Genomic DNA, 16,098 nt, shown 5'->3' with positions numbered 1-16,098 from the left:
AGGTTAGCGCGTTCGGCTGTTAACCGAAAGGTTGGTGGTTCAAGCCCACCCAGGGACGCACTTGCTTTTTGTAAACATCAGTACTTGATATTTAGCTCTTTTGGATTTTACAGATGTTTGTAGTTGACGCAAATACATGCTACAATCCGATATATCAGTTTAAACAAGTCTCTAACACACTTGATATACATGTATTCATTAATGTCAGGTCGTCATTCTCATGCACAAGAACTCTGTGCACAAAGACGGCAGGAATACAGCCAGCATTCAGTCCTTCAACATTGCCTGTAAAATATCAGCTTCCAATGTGGTCTAGTGGTTAGCATTCCTGGCTTCACCCAGGCGGCCTGTGTTCGATTCCCGGCATTGGAACAAATTCTTTTGCCATCTCACAAGAAATTGAGTTCAATTTCAAGAAGTATATATTAGTCACGTGCAAAGTCAAAAGTGAAAGGCATGCAGTTTACGTCATAGGAACAAATTCCTGGCTTTGGAACAATTAATCCTTTTTCCATCTCACAAGAAAATGACTTCAACTTCAAGAAGTATACATTTGTCATGTGCACAGTCAGAAATCAAAGGCATGCGTTTTAAGTCCTAGATTTAGGTTTATGTATATCCTAGTGTCCACATCTTCCAATAAATACATCAGGTAAGCCAATGTGTCATTGCGCAAGACTACCCCACCCCTTACACAACCGTTGTTGAAACACTCCACCAGACGTTTCCCTCGGCAAGGGCACATAACTTCCACCACATCAGTCACATCTTAAAGTGAGCCCCATCTCGTCAGTTCCGTCTCTGTGGCGCAATCGGTTAGCGCGTTCGGCTGTTAACCGAAAGGTTGGTGGTTCAAGCCCACCCAGGGACGCACTTGCTTTTTGTAAACATCAGTACTTGATATTTAGCTCTTTTGGATTTTACAGATGTTTGTAGTTGACGCAAATACATGCTACAATCCGATGTATCAGTTTAAACAAGTCTCTAACACACTTGATATACATGTATTCATTAATGTCAGGTCGTCATTCTCATGCACAAGAACTCTGTGCACAAAGACGGCAGGAATACAGCCAGCATTCAGTCCTTCAACATTGCCTGTGAAATAGCAGCTTCCAATGTGGTCTAGTGGTTAGGATTCCTGGCTTCACCCAGGCTGCCTGGGTTCGATTCCCGACATTGGAACAAATTCTTTTGCCATCTCACAAGAAATTGAGTTCAATTTCAAGAAGTATATATTAGTCACGTGCAAAGCCAAAAGTGAAAGGCATGCAGTTTACGTCATAGGAACAAATTCCTGGCTTTGGAACAATTAATCCTTTTTCCATCTCACAAGAAAATGACTTCAACTTCAAGAAGTATACATTTGTCATGTGCACAGTCAGAAATCAAAGGCATGCGTTTTAAGTCCTAGATTTAGGTTTATGTATATCCTAGTGTCCACATCTTCCAATAAATACATCAGGTAAGCCAATGTGTCATTGCGCAAGACTACCCCACCCCTTACACAACCGTTGTTGAAACACTCCACCAGACGTTTCCCTCGGCAAGGGCACATAACTTCTACCACATCAGTCACATCTTAAAGTGAGCCCCATCTCGTTTCCGTCTCTGTGGCGCAATCGGTTAGCGCGTTCGGCTGTTAACCGAAAGGTTGGTGGTTCAAGCCCACCCAGGGACGCACTTGCTTTTTGTAAACATCAGTACTTGATATTTAGCTCTTTTGGATTTTACAGATGTTTGTAGTTGACGCAAATACATGCTACAATACGACATATCAGTTTAAACAAGTCTCTAACACACTTGATATACATGTATTCATTAATGTCAGGTCGTCATTCTCATGCACAAGAACTCTGTGCACAAAGACGGCAGGAATACAGCCAGCATTCAGTCCTTCAACATTGCCTGTAAAATAGCAGCTTCCAATGTGGTCTAGTGGTTAGGATTCCTGGCTTCACCCAGGCGGCCTGGGTTCGATTCCCGACATTGGAACAAATTCTTTTGCCATCTCACAAGAAATTGAGTTCAATTTCAAGAAGTATATATTAGTCACGTGCAAAGTCAAAAGTGAAAGGCATGCAGTTTACGTCATAGGAACAAATTCCTGGCTTTGGAACAATTAATCCTTTTTCCATCTCACAAGAAAATGACTTCAACTTCAAGAAGTATACATTTGTCATGTGCACAGTCAGAAATCAAAGGCATGCGTTTTAAGTCCTAGATTTAGGTTTATGTATATCCTAGTGTCCACATCTTCCAATAAATACATCAGGTAAGCCAATGTGTCATTGCGCAAGACTACCCCACCCCTTACACAACCGTTGTTGAAACACTCCACCAGACGTTTCCCTCGGCAAGGGCACATAACTTCCACCACATCAGTCACATCTTAAAGTGAGCCCCATCTCGTCAGTTCCGTCTCTGTGGCGCAATCGGTTAGCGCGTTCGGCTGTTAACCGAAAGGTTGGTGGTTCAAGCCCACCCAGGGACGCACTTGCTTTTTGTAAACATCAGTACTTGATATTTAGCTCTTTTGGATTATACAGATGTTTGTAGTTGACGCAAATACATGCTACAATACGATATATCAGTTTAAACAAGTCTCTAACACACTTGATATACATGTATTCATTAATGTCAGGTCGTCATTCTCATGCACAAGAACTCTGTGCTAAATATCATGTACTGATGTTTACAAAAAGCAAGTGCGTCCCTGGGTCGCTTCAACCACCTAGCTCTACCACTCATGCCCAAAGGACATTTTGTTCACTGCATAAAATTAAAATTTTCCTTGACTTTTCGAATGCAAGAACGGAACGTTTGAAGTTTCTACACTGGATAGATCAAAAAGCAGTAAATATGCGTGTGCCTCTTACACTGAAGGGTTTAGCAACAGAACAGTGAATATGCAAGTGTCTCTTACACTGAAGGGTGTAACAATAAAACAGTGAATATGCACGTACCTCGTACACTGAAGGGTGTAACAACAAAACAGTGAATATGCATGTGCCTCTTACACTGAAGGGTGTAACAACAAAACAGTGAATATGCATGCGCCTCTTTTTCTGAAGGGTGTAACAACAAAACAGTGAATGTGCAAGTGCCTGTCACACTGAAGGGTATATCTACAAAACAGTGAATGTATATCTGTCTCATACTGGTACAGGACCTGTTAAGATCTATGGTTAGAACTGGTTTTCAGCCACTCATCCTTTTCTTAAGCGGCGACCAACAGAATCAACTGGATTAATCCATATCGACTGCAGTTTCACCGATCGATTCTCATGATGTCAAACACTGGATTGACACTGAATTACTGACAGCCCTCCCATAGCAGGAGGATTTCTAAGAATGGTTATAAATAACAAGCAATTATACCAAACATGGCCTGTCGAATATGACAACTGTATGTTTTAGGTAATTGTGTATTATATACACACACGGATATAAAAAAGTAAAACCCAAAGTACAAAGAAAGAAAAACGTACATGCCTACTTATTTGTATACTTTTATTTCGTAAAAATATAATATCTGTTCAAATAGACATATTAGTATATAAAGACACGATTTTGTGAGGAGCATACATATTAAACAATGACATATAATATCAAGATGGTGAAATACCTGCTACACCAAAGGAAACATGCAGGGTCAAAACGCATTGCATTGTTGCACTGTTCATTGCATCAGTGTGTAACTATGAGGCATATACGCATACATAATTTGCTGTCATGCATATCCCATAATCACTGCCGTGCATATTTCCGTGTACTCCACGGATACCAGCAGACAATCGTCCAGCGAGGATCCAGATAATCTGTCGATAGGATAACGTCAGCACTGTTTACAGAAGGGACATGAAATTAAACATAAAAGGTTCTGTATTGACTCACGCTTTGTTTTTGCGTTTAGTAGTCCTTATCATGTACGTAAATGAAAAATATTTTTCTGTACTTCATGTAACATGTTCTCTGTTTATTCGTTAATCGGAAGATGATGCCATCCTTTAGATTAAGTTCTCGTTAACCTTCACTATGTGTTTATCCGACGTCTGGGATCACGAAGCACCGCTACACTATAAGCACATACAATTTCATCGCTGTAATCTCGACATTCTAACTACAAAAACAACAATAATTGAAAAATCCTCGGATAACATAAATGTGGTAACATACTACGTTGGCAGCAATACCTGTATGTTATAGCCAGTTCTCATGTGAACAAATTAGCGCCTGTGTTATAATCAGTTCTCATGTGAACAGATTAGCGCTTGTGTTATAACCACTTCGCATGTGAGCAGCATAACGTCTATGTTATAACCATTTTACACGTGGGCAGCAGAACGTTTTGGTTATAGCCAGGTCATGGGTGATGAAGTAGTGTACAAAATTATTTATGCACAGGATCAGTTTCAAAGGAAATGAACGTCTTTGATTTCAGCTGAAACGGCGATGCGCAAGTAACAGTTTGGCACGCATCCTTCGAGAAGTTCCCTCGCCATCTGGAAAGAAGCCCAAATCGTTCTTTTATTGGAGGATATTTTCAGGGACAAAACTTCCATTTACTGACACAAAGGCCATGAAGTTGTGCATTCATACAAGTGACATAGTATGTATGTGGTATTTTGCAAGATCTAGTTCCATGGCACTGGACACTGGTGCCGCAATACCATCTGGGAACACAGCATGTGCGCATTCATAAATTAAATAAAGACCCTCCCAAAGATTTCAATTCACGGCCCTCACGGCCACTTGTATACATGAACATATACATCTCAACATGGTCTAAGGGCAAAACGTTTGGTGATCAAACTACAGTTGTTATCACAATGGTAAGTTGTCTGCGCACAAAGGTACATAATTTAATGTAATTATTAGCATATTAGTTTGGGGTGTTTTTTTCATTGACAGACTAGTGTCTAACAGTCATCTAAGCAAATGTTGTAGTAGCATATGTACTTAGTACTTATGACCACGTACCAGTTTATCTGTCAGGGCCTTCAATGACATCAACATCTGTCATGTTTCCGTTAACCATGATACCGGCGTTCAGAAAGTGTTGAAAAGTAGTGTTATCGACAACTAGAAGCCTTGTTTCCTCAGGAATAGCCACAACCTTTTCTACAAGATCGTCTTGAGAGTCATCCTCCACATTGATGCCGTTCACCTCGATAATCCGGTCGTTTTTACGCAGTCCTGCGGCCTCGGCAGGGGAGTCAGGGTCAACCTTCCCGATACAAGTGCCTCTAACACCATCCTGGGACTGCAGATAGAAGCCATAGCCGTCAAATGACGACCATTTCTTGAGGTGACACAGGCGGGCCCTGTACTGAGTGTTATTGTTTCTTGACTGTGGTTCTGTGGAATATGAAGAGAACATGGTAAAGCAGCTAATGGCAATGTTGAGTTTTTAACATTTTGGAACAAACCGTGCATCTGATTTTTGGCGAGGACGTTTTGATATATATCACCATCCTCTAATCAGCACGTCATACTGTAGTCTCTACTGCAAGCCAACGGGGATCGATGAGACAATAACATAAATCGGAATAAACCTATCATCTGCTCCTTTCATCAATAAAGAATTCCGTACAATGGCAGTAAGGCTTGCGAAGGGTGTAGCCTAGCAGCTTACCACAGACGACAAACACTGGACATGCTGCTCAACAGCCAGGGCGGGTTGTGCGCTAATACAACATGTATACACACAACTAAAGGTTTACCGCCGTATTGTGAAAAATGACGGGATACGTTCCTGGCAACGAAGCGGCGAAAGGCCAAGGAAACAATCTGTTGAAATTATCGAGGCCTGTCACACTTTTGAAATTTTAGGGGTGATTCAATCAACTGAGTGGTGATTTTACCAACCACTTCAAGTTAAAAATGTATCCTGTCTCCGTTCACTGCCATCTGGACCAGAAAAACAGTGGATTACATTACGATCAATCCGGCTGATGATCATCACAATAAAGTCAGTCAGCTGCCTCCTGAACTCTTGTTCCCATATCACGAACTAAAGAATTACGGACTGTGTGCACCAAACATACAATGGAGAGAAAATGTTTGTAATTCTCAAATAACGTATCACGGAGACAATCATTTACTGGCGACAGAAACACTCTAGCTAAAGTCATTCTGCTCATCAACTTACCAATTACAGCGGGCGGAGGAAGTTGTTCCCTTTCTGGGTTAGTTGAGTAAACAACATCCGCCATGGAACCCGAGACTTGGATGTTCTGTTTCTTGTAGTATCGCTCTGTCTCGGGGTCCACCACCAGAAGTCTCGTCTCATTGGTATTGCCGTCAACACCCATCTGTATATGTCTGATGGCCCCCGGCTGCTCCTCACCTTCCACGTTGACACCATTGATCTCGATGATTTTGTCACCATCCAGTAATCCGGCCGCTTCAGCTGGGGACCCCTCGTCAATGTTGGTGATGTAAGTGCCCGGGACGCCCCTTTCTCCATGCAGGATGAAGCCATACCCAGGGAAATCTATCCATTTCTTTACGTGGCATAACCTCACTTTTATGTTTCCAGTGGACGCTGAAATACACGAAAGAACAAGCACTGAAAGTACCACCCGACATACTGACAGTAACATCGTATGCGTCATCATTATTTGGAAGTTATGGAATACCTTATTTTCTCCATCACGCACCCTAAATGGAAAATATCACACCAAGGACAGGGTACCTGTAGCTGATACACCCTGAATACCGCAGTTAAGACACGTGTAGCAGCTCATACATCCTGAATACTACACATAGGACAGATGTACCAGCTAATGTATCCTCAATACCACACATAGGACAGCTGTACCAGCTAATGTATCCTCAATACCACACACAGGACAGGTGTACCAGCTAATGTATCCTCAATACCACACATAGGACAGCTGTACCAGCTAATGTATCCTCAATACCACACACAGGACAGCTGAACCAGCTAATGTATCCTCAATACCACACACAGGACAGCTGTACCAGCTAATGTATCCTCAATACCACACATAGGACAGGTGTGCCAGCTAATGTATCCTCAATACCACACATAGGACAGGTGTACCAGCTAATGTATCCTCAATACCACACATAGGACAGGTGTACCAGCTCTTGCATCCTGAATGGTTGTAACTAGGTTTCAACAATAGTTTATGCATCCTGAATAGGACAGGTGTAGCAGCAGCTGATGCGTCTTTAATGCCACACTTAGGACAAGTGTAACAGTAGCTGATGCGTCCCGAATACCTTACTTAGGACAGGGCATAACATTCATACGAGCATTATAAGCTTCAGCTGTCAGGAACCACTATTGGGCAGGGGTATATCAATAATTCGTGATAGCGTAGCTCCACTACAGAAATGATTTACCAAAAAGTACCTTGGTCTGATTCAGACATGTTACACAAATAAGAAAATCTAAACTGATGCAAATCTATGTTACGCCGATGCGGATGTCTGGTTTTACACATTTCTGACTGTCATGCCAGTCGAACAAAGTAGATTAGTCGAAATATGCTCGCTCTGTCATTATCTATTGGTAAATGAGACGAGGAATGTCTAGAGTTTCATGAATGAGATTTGATTTCGTTTGCCTAGTTGGAGGCAAGTCAACGTGTCGCACATTTACAGGCAACACAGCAAGTATACGTGACAATGTAGCCCGCAGCTAAACACTCACCGCTGCAATATAAGCTTCACACAAACAGGTTTTACCTGCGGCGGCTTTTTGTCACTGACAATACCCTTGTCACCATGGTGTCTTGTGCTGAAGGGAATTTCTATATACTATGTAGGTCACAGTCTATTCACGCAGGTCTTTCTTTTCATGGGCTGGTGTACATACATATGAAACGAATGCAAAGATGTTTTCAGGGATAAATTCGTCGAATTGTAATCCAGGTTTGAGATGCAGTCAGCTAAGTACATACTCGGGTGCCCCTGCTAGTGCACTTTGCTTTCTAGTGCACTATGAATACAATACTGCTTGTGGTCCTTTGTAGACCTGCCGCCAGGCCGTATTCGCTAATATTTGATCGTCAGTCTTAGTTTGTGTGTACTTTTCTATTTCGTATATCTCGGGCTATAGAGGAAAACGAGATCAGAGGTTAACGTATTCAGCTGTGTGTGGAGTGGGATATTCAGATGTTGGTTGGGTTGTACTGTTTGGCGTGTGTTTATGTGTTATGTGAGGGAGGAGAAAGGTGTGTGTGAAAGGGTATTTGGGCTTTTGCTGGTGTGAGGGTATGTTGACGTGAGTTATTGTAGATGTATGGCCGAGATAGTACGACGACATCTAAGCGAGCGTTGGTTAGGGGATAGGCTAGCACGTGTTCATGGCGGCACCTGGGAACGTGTTTGTGTGTGGGTATGTGGGGTCCGTGTAGGTTGTTTAGGTAAGTGACAGTTCAGGAGAGTAGCTATGGAACGTCACATCTATAAGTAGGATTTTACATGCATTAGCACGGTTCTGTAAATGTGTCATCTTTGCTTGTATTAGAACACCTATGGGTTCCCCGGGTGCGTTAGTATGGTACTTTCAGATGTGATAATATCTAATCTTCAGATTTGCTCCTGAAAAGATCTTAGGTAATGTTTGCGCATTGGTTTGAAGTCTCCATGTGTTCTGGTACATTGCTGAAACTCGTCAGAGTCGTGCATATGTAGTAGGGGCAACGTGTGTCATAGCATCACTCAATCTACTTGGCCTCGTCAGCAATGTGCTTGTAATGGGAGTAGATATTTCTCATAATAATACATTATCCATGAGTCACAGTGGTAGTTTATTATGTATTAGTCTTGGATGTTGTGACACTGTCAAGAACAGCCTAAATAAACCGCTGGAAGATATGTGTTGCGGGACAATGAAAGTTGTTTTTTTTATCTGCTGTCCATCACTGTAACATATTTTCTACATTCTTTCATGTGAAATGATTTACACTACAAATCTTTAAATAACCAGCCAATGAAATAGTCTATGTTAGGCAGGAAGCAACTCAAGGGAGAGGCAACCAAGGCACACTCAGTGTCAAGCTTCATTTTTTCATAATACTGTGAATATTCATAACTCGTCTTTTCCAGTCTACATATCCTGCTCAAGGCGCACTCTGGTCACTGTAACCAGGATAACCAAAGCTGCCTCTTACCATTTTTCACTTGTCTTAGGTGAGACCATATGTATCACACGTGTTTCTTTGTGGGGCAGGACTAAATTTCTAGAAACGTTCAGGACAACAAGTCGACACACACGATTACCCATGACAGAAGTCTTCGCGACAAACGTTGCTTAACTTCATTTGATTTGTGACCTGAACTCTGTGTGCAGGACCATACGCCACCATTTTGGTAGCTGAAAAACTTCGACACATTTAAAGAAGGCCAATTTCTGTTGCAGTTTGTTACTGTCAGCTTGCTGAAAAATAGTTTCGTCTCCAAAGACCTGCAGTAAATACATATACCCCAGCAACAATGTTCTAATTTCGAAATTTCTCTTGTTTTAGCCCAGATGATAGATGTCTAACCTAATACGCTGTGAACAGTCCCTCTGTATATACAATCCGCAAGAAAACCAACGGAGCATATCACGTCAAGTTTGCGGCATACTAAGCCTTGACAAAAGTCTCTAGGGAGGACGTTTGCAAATCTTACGCATCACGTGGCCCTGATTCTACCTGTATCCTGTGTTCCCGTGTCATCTTAGGGGAACAGTTGACTTGCCTTTACATGAGTTTGTGATCACATGCCATCATCATAAGTCCAAAGCTTTTCATAATCACATTTTTGATAACAAAAACAGGCATAGTACAGTCAATCATACTTTCAAAATAACTTTCAGCCTACCTGGCACTAGCGCCCTCGGGGGAGTCTCGATCCGTTCTATGTCCACCATCGAGCCGTGCACTGAAATATCGTGGCCACGAAAGAAGCGGAGTGTGTCAGGGTCGACCACCAGGAGAGTAGTCTGTCCTGGAACTGGGCCATTCGCGATCCTTCCTACCACCTGCTGCTGGTACTCGTTCTCAACATTTGCTCCATTCACCTCCACGACGAGATCTCCTGGCCGCAGCCCCGCCACCTCTGCAGGGGAACCACTCTCCACTTTGCCGATGCTTTGCCCGGGATCGTCTTTGTCGCCGTGCAGGATGAAACCGAAACCCTGGTAGTCGGGCCATTTCTTGATGGTGCACAGTCGGGCCTTCATTGGACTCGAATCTGACTGGATTACTGGAAAACAACAAACAAATACAATAGTGATATCGTACATACAAACATTGCATTATAAATCGTTTTAGAATTTTGGCGTCTATATGCACACTTCAACTTCTTATGGCAACTGCAAGTAAACAAATGAAGTCCCGGGTCCCGATACCGCAGTGTAATGTCGAAGGCATGTCGTTGAACATTTACCATATTACTGATACCTATGATCACGGACACGAAAGCTTCTGAATATGAAATATATACTCGGAACTTCGGATTCTGGCACCTCTAAGGGACGCAAAGGATCCCTTGATGTGCACTGTCCTCGAAAATAGGAAACTGTAATGCATTAAGTATATCATCATATCATAAGATTATCAGTTTTTCGTTCTGGCACGCCTTATTTCTTTCGTGTGTATTTCAAAAGAATTTTGAGATTATATTATTATTCCGAAAAAAAGTATTATCAACGTATATTCGCGGATTTGTCATAGCGGCAGCGGCAGCCTGGTAGACTATTCACAAGGATGACTGTACGGTAAGCTCCTGTCATCTTGTCTGTGTTGTAAGTATAATGTTTCTTAGTATCATTGACATCGTCCTCTTATGCATATGAGTCGCTTAACAACGTGGTAATTATTGCGAGGATATGAATGAAACCATGTCACAAATGGAAGTCACCGCACTGTGTTTTAAATACTTCTAGTCATGTGTGGAGCCGAGGTAGTCATGCTCACCTTCCTCAGTAACGTCAGCTGTTGAGCATGCCATGGTAGTATCTTTCAAGGAGAGACTTCTATTAACCGTACGTACAACCTGTGCTTGCGCCGTCCTGTGAAGCACTGTTGGACAGTCAGCCGTAACAGCTGTGGGTTAGGCTTGGAGTGCAATCCACTACGTGAGTGGAGCCTTGTCATATATCTACCCAATCCTTATTTCATCCCAAAACGAGCTACTTCACACACAGTCTACAAATACACTCACATGTCAAGACATCCCAGGAATTTAGAGTCTTTTAAGTCTTTTTGTCCGACCTGAATGTTCAGCTATGATCAAATGGATGTTGTCAACGTTTATGAATCATGTATAATATTCAAAGTAGGAAGAACGGACAGGTTTGAGAGTTGTTGGTTGGGTAATGAGGGATCAGCTTCGTCCGTGTTGACAAGCCACACAATGGCCTGGTGTTTGACATGCTGCAAGTGTCTGGTCGCATCACGTCGTATTAGGCAAAGGGGTTTGTACCGAGCATAGCGTGTCACTCATTAAAATGGCAGGCCACACCCTCTTGTCATGAAACGTCATTTGCCTACTCAGCAGTGTGGAAACGGTTATGTTTTCTTCATTTAATACTCATGAATAGCAATCTAGAAGAGTCTTTGAGTCTTTCGTTGGCCACAACGAAAGTGAGATCACAACATTATTCCGAAACAATTTTCCACTGGCATAATGTGTTAATGTGCCAACTTATTTACCCAATTTGACAAGTCTAGAACTTACTGGCACTTTTAAAACCTGAACATATATATAACATAACAGAGGTATGACTGGTCTCATGTGCAACTTTGGAAGATCTATATCATCAGGAAGAGGGTCATAATAGCGATTCAGGGTAATAGCATGCCAGCTTTCATAGAGAAATTAAATCGCGCACACACCGAGAATATGCGAATATCGCTGCAGATTCATGAGTTAACTTCAGTCACAACATGAACATAGAAACACCGCACTGAATGAACTCAGAGAGACTGCCGTTTTTAAACTCAGAAGCACTGCAGAGAGTGACACGGAAGTACTGCAGAAACGTCATGTGGTGTCTCTAGATAGTGTGGTCACTTGGGAGTACGTTGATGATACATCCGATGTCCTGTAGCGAAGCAGTGATCATGTTCAGACACGTATTATGAGATAGGGTTTCGGTCATCGTATTACCATATTACTGGTTCCCATGAGCACGGACGTCGTATTACCATATTACTAGTTCCCATGAGCACGGACATCGTACTACCATATTACTGGTTCCATGAGCACGGACATCGTACTACCATATTACTGGTTCCCATGAGCACGGACATCGTACTACCATATTACTGGTTCCCATGAGCACGGACATCGTACTACCATATTACTGGTTCCCATGAGCACGGACGTCGTACTACCATATTACTAGTTCCCATGAGCACGGACATCGTACTACCATATTACTGGTTCCCATGAGCACGGACATCGTACTACCATATCACTGGTTCCCATGAGCACGGACGTCGTATTACCATATTACTAGTTCCCATGAGCACGGACGTCGTATTACCATATTACTAGTTCCCATGAGCACGGACGTCGTATTACCATATTACTGGTTCCCATGAGCACGGACATCGTATTACCATATTACTAGTTCCCATGAGCACGGACATCGTACTACCATATTACTGGTTCCCATGAGCACGGACGTCGTATTACCATATTACTAGTTCCCATGAGCACGGACGTCGTATTACCATATTACTAGTTCCCATGAGCACGGACGTCGTACTACCATATTACTGGTTCCCATGAGCACGGACGTCGTATTACCATATTACTGGTTCCCATGAGCACGGACGTCGTATTACCATATCACTGGTTCCAATGAGCATGGACGTCGTATTACCATATTACTGGTTCCCATGAGCACGGACGTCGTACTACCATATTACTAGTTCCCATGAGCACGGACGTCGTATTACCATATTACTAGTTCCCATGAGCACGGACATCGTACTACCATATTACTGGTTCCCATGAGCACGGACGTCGTATTACCATATTACTAGTTCCCATGAGCACGGACGTCGTATTACCATATTACTAGTTCCCATGAGCACGGACGTCGTATTACCATATTACTAGTTCCCATGAGCACGGATGTATTACCTAACGTGTCATGAGAATGGGCTTTGGTGGTTATGCAACCTACGGCACGTGCCTTGAGATAGTTGCACATTCAGTGACGTGAGGAGCGATGGGGCTTCAGTTGTGTCACAATTCTTGACGTTACGAGTGTTGGGACATTAGTTGTGACACAATTCATGGAGACTTTAGTTGCGACACACAATTGTGAGGACTTTAGTTTGGACACAATTCTTGACGTTAGGAGAGATGTGGCTTTAGTTGTGACACAATTCATGACGTTAGGAGAGATGGGGCTTTAGCTGTGACACAGTTCATGACGTTAACAGATGGCTTCATTCATTTGGGACACAGTTCAAGGGAACATTAGTTGTGTCACAGAGCATAGTGACGTTTGGTGAGATACGATGTGACACTGCTATAGATATGTGTGAAGAGGGAATGTCTTTCACCTAAATACAAATACACTCGTTTGTTTCTAAATCATAACCGACTAGAAAGAGTAAATATACTAAAGTGTGTTTAGTGTCAATGGTGATAAATCTGTATGTACTTGATTTGTCATTCTGACCTGAAAAGACCAAGATCAAACTGACACGGAATTAGTGTTCTTTTCTACACCCAGTAAATAGAACATTACCTGATCCGTCTGTCAAACAGAGAGTAATGAAGGTGATCTCGTGTTTCATATTATAGTCCGTCTGTTGAATTCACGTTGTTTAACTGACGCTGACAGACAAGTCATATTTCAATGTTATTTATCTTATTTCTCATATGTTTCATTATTTAATAGCTGCACATTAAAAAGTCAAGGGTACCTGTCTGCCTCAAGTTCGGACATTTAATGTAATTTAAACTTTCAATTGCATCAATACATGCACAAAGCTGATACCACTTGAAGCCTCTTGTTGGAAGTTGCTTAAAACGCAAAGAGATTTTCCGGCTAATCACATTGTATGGGAAAATCACTACTTGTATGAAAAGAAACAATAGGTGTCAGACGTGTACGCCAGCGACAATGTAATTTCCCAGTTTGTGTGGATCGATTGATCATTTGTACACCCGCACAGGTAAGCACCGGCAGAACAAGTAGGGCAAGATCTGTGGCTGCTGAAGCATGACCATTACAGGTCGGGTCAGCTGACAACCGAACAATACAGCCGCTATTGTTATAGAGTGGCCGCTTATGTAATGCAGGACCTTCCTGTGTTGCCACGTTGTACGTTCTCACCTAATTATAACACGCATTTGTCTTGACACAGCCGCAGTGTAATTCTAAGGGTACACAGAAGCCCGTATTGCAAACTATCAAACCCTGTTCAGAATATGCAATGCACCATCCCGTCAATGACTACAAGGCACAGTGTCAATGTTTTACACATAAACACCTGTGCATGTTGTGAATGAGTTATATGCTTCAGAAAGTAGGTACGTGTACCTACTCCGTTATGAGCGTATAATGATATATACAAACATGCCAGTGATTGTGGCGGAATATCTCTCAAAGTGGCCTATTCAACGCTCCCTCATCCACATAATAGTACTAACAACCTACCTCCGTTCGACTGATACCCTATGATAGGTGGAGGTATGTCCTCCATTCCTTCGTCGCCGATGAACGTGTCAGGGTCCACAACTTCAGCCTCGATTTCTTCAATTCCATTTGCCATTTGGCTTGGCGAGATGCAGTCATTTGGCACGTGGATGCAGATGGTTTCTGGTAGCCCTCCTTTGATCATTTGATTGTTGTCACGGTATAGTTGGTCGGTCATGGGATCGGCCACAAGGAGCTCCACCCGGCCCTCCCTCTTGGCAACCATACTCTGAACATCTGGTAAAGGTAGTCCGTCCACCGGTATTCCATTGACTTCGTGCACTCTGTCCCCGCTTCTCAGTCCACCTTGTTTGGCCAAGGAGTTGTCTACCACGATACCTATGTATCGGAACGGTTCCGATCTTGTAGCAGTTACATTGAATCCAAACGAGACCACACCCGGTTGTTTCACCAAATCAACAAGCCTCGGCTTTAACGTAGGCATGGAACTCATTTCGACGTTGGTAGTTCGGTCAACACGAATAGTTAGTACTCTGGCCACAGTACACAACCCGATACCCCCAAGCCACCTCCCACTACCACTGGTCTTGCGGGTGTTGCAGGGTACAGCAAGTAGACGCCCCTCCTAAATAGCGGTGTGCGTAGAGCCCTGTCACAGCTATGTCACGTGACCTCCACTCGATATTACAGTTATAACTGAGAGAGTCGAAAAGCGTGTCTATTTTTGAACATTCAGCCAAGCGGTGCGAGCTGGCTGTACACAATGCCGCGGGTAGTGCGAGTATAGGGAGAACAAAACCAGTCATGGAGAAACATACTCTGGTCTGCACACAATGAAGCCGTATTCTTGTCACGGTATCATGGACGAGGGCATGAATAATTACAGCATATGCCACTCACACACAACTTCTATTTATCTATCACACATAACAGGACATATCTAAAACATCAGCATCTTCTTCAGTGATTTACCAAAGAATATGGCATGTGGTTGTCATGTGACTGGGCGTGATGTTAACCCTCTGGATGTTGAAATGGGTGTCTGTCAAAAGAAGCTTGACCTCAGCAAATCTTCTGTCAAATCCTATTCGTTGTGCGTGGATAGAGGTAGAAGGTGTAAGGGAGTGGGTATGAAGGAGAGGGTGTGTAGGTGAGGGTGGCTGGTGAGAGGATGTGTAGGTGATGGGGTGGGTGGGGGGAAGGTTTGTATGTTAGGGTGGATGGGAGAGGATGTGTAGGTGGGGATGGGTGAGGAGAGGATGTGTGGGTGATGTTGGGTGGGGAGAGGATGTGTAGGTGATGGTGGGTGGGGAGAGGATGTGTAGGTGATGGTGGATGGGGAGAGGATGTGTAGGTGATGGTGGATGGGGAGAGTATGTGTAGGTGATGGTGGATGGGGAGAGTATGTGTAGGTGATGGTGGGTGGGGAGAGGATGTGTAGGTGA

The 16,098-nt window shown here is 43.1% G+C and overlaps 1 protein-coding gene and 3 non-coding genes across 4 annotated transcripts; 3 read left to right on the top strand and 1 right to left on the bottom strand.

Annotated features, from left to right (window-relative positions):
* Window positions 1-797: 797 nt before the first annotated feature.
* Window positions 798-871, top strand: Trnan-guu (transfer RNA asparagine (anticodon GUU)). Its single transcript has one exon. It is a non-coding gene; the product is annotated as a tRNA-Asn (tRNA).
* A 736-nt stretch (window positions 872-1,607) lies between these two features.
* Window positions 1,608-1,681, top strand: Trnan-guu (transfer RNA asparagine (anticodon GUU)). Its single transcript has one exon. It is a non-coding gene; the product is annotated as a tRNA-Asn (tRNA).
* A 739-nt stretch (window positions 1,682-2,420) lies between these two features.
* On the top strand, window positions 2,421-2,494 carry Trnan-guu (transfer RNA asparagine (anticodon GUU)). Its single transcript has one exon. It is a non-coding gene; the product is annotated as a tRNA-Asn (tRNA).
* A 1,005-nt stretch (window positions 2,495-3,499) lies between these two features.
* LOC137277416 (putative PDZ domain-containing protein PDZK1P1) lies at window positions 3,500-15,357 on the bottom strand. The gene is made up of 5 exons (XM_067809130.1): window positions 14,654-15,357; window positions 9,847-10,230; window positions 6,155-6,550; window positions 4,984-5,361; window positions 3,500-4,505 (listed from the first exon to the last, which is right to left on the bottom strand). The coding sequence occupies exons 1-4, from the start codon at window positions 15,144-15,146 to the stop codon at window positions 4,988-4,990; spliced, it is 1,647 nt and encodes a 548-aa protein (XP_067665231.1). The 5' UTR covers window positions 15,147-15,357; the 3' UTR covers window positions 3,500-4,505; window positions 4,984-4,987.
* Window positions 15,358-16,098: the final 741 nt, after the last annotated feature.

Source organism: Haliotis asinina, chromosome 3, assembly GCF_037392515.1.
Source record: "Haliotis asinina isolate JCU_RB_2024 chromosome 3, JCU_Hal_asi_v2, whole genome shotgun sequence".
Taxonomy (NCBI): Eukaryota; Metazoa; Mollusca; class Gastropoda; order Lepetellida; family Haliotidae; genus Haliotis; species Haliotis asinina.
Note: the sequence above shows the minus strand (reverse complement) of the source record. Positions and strands in the feature narration are given on the sequence as shown.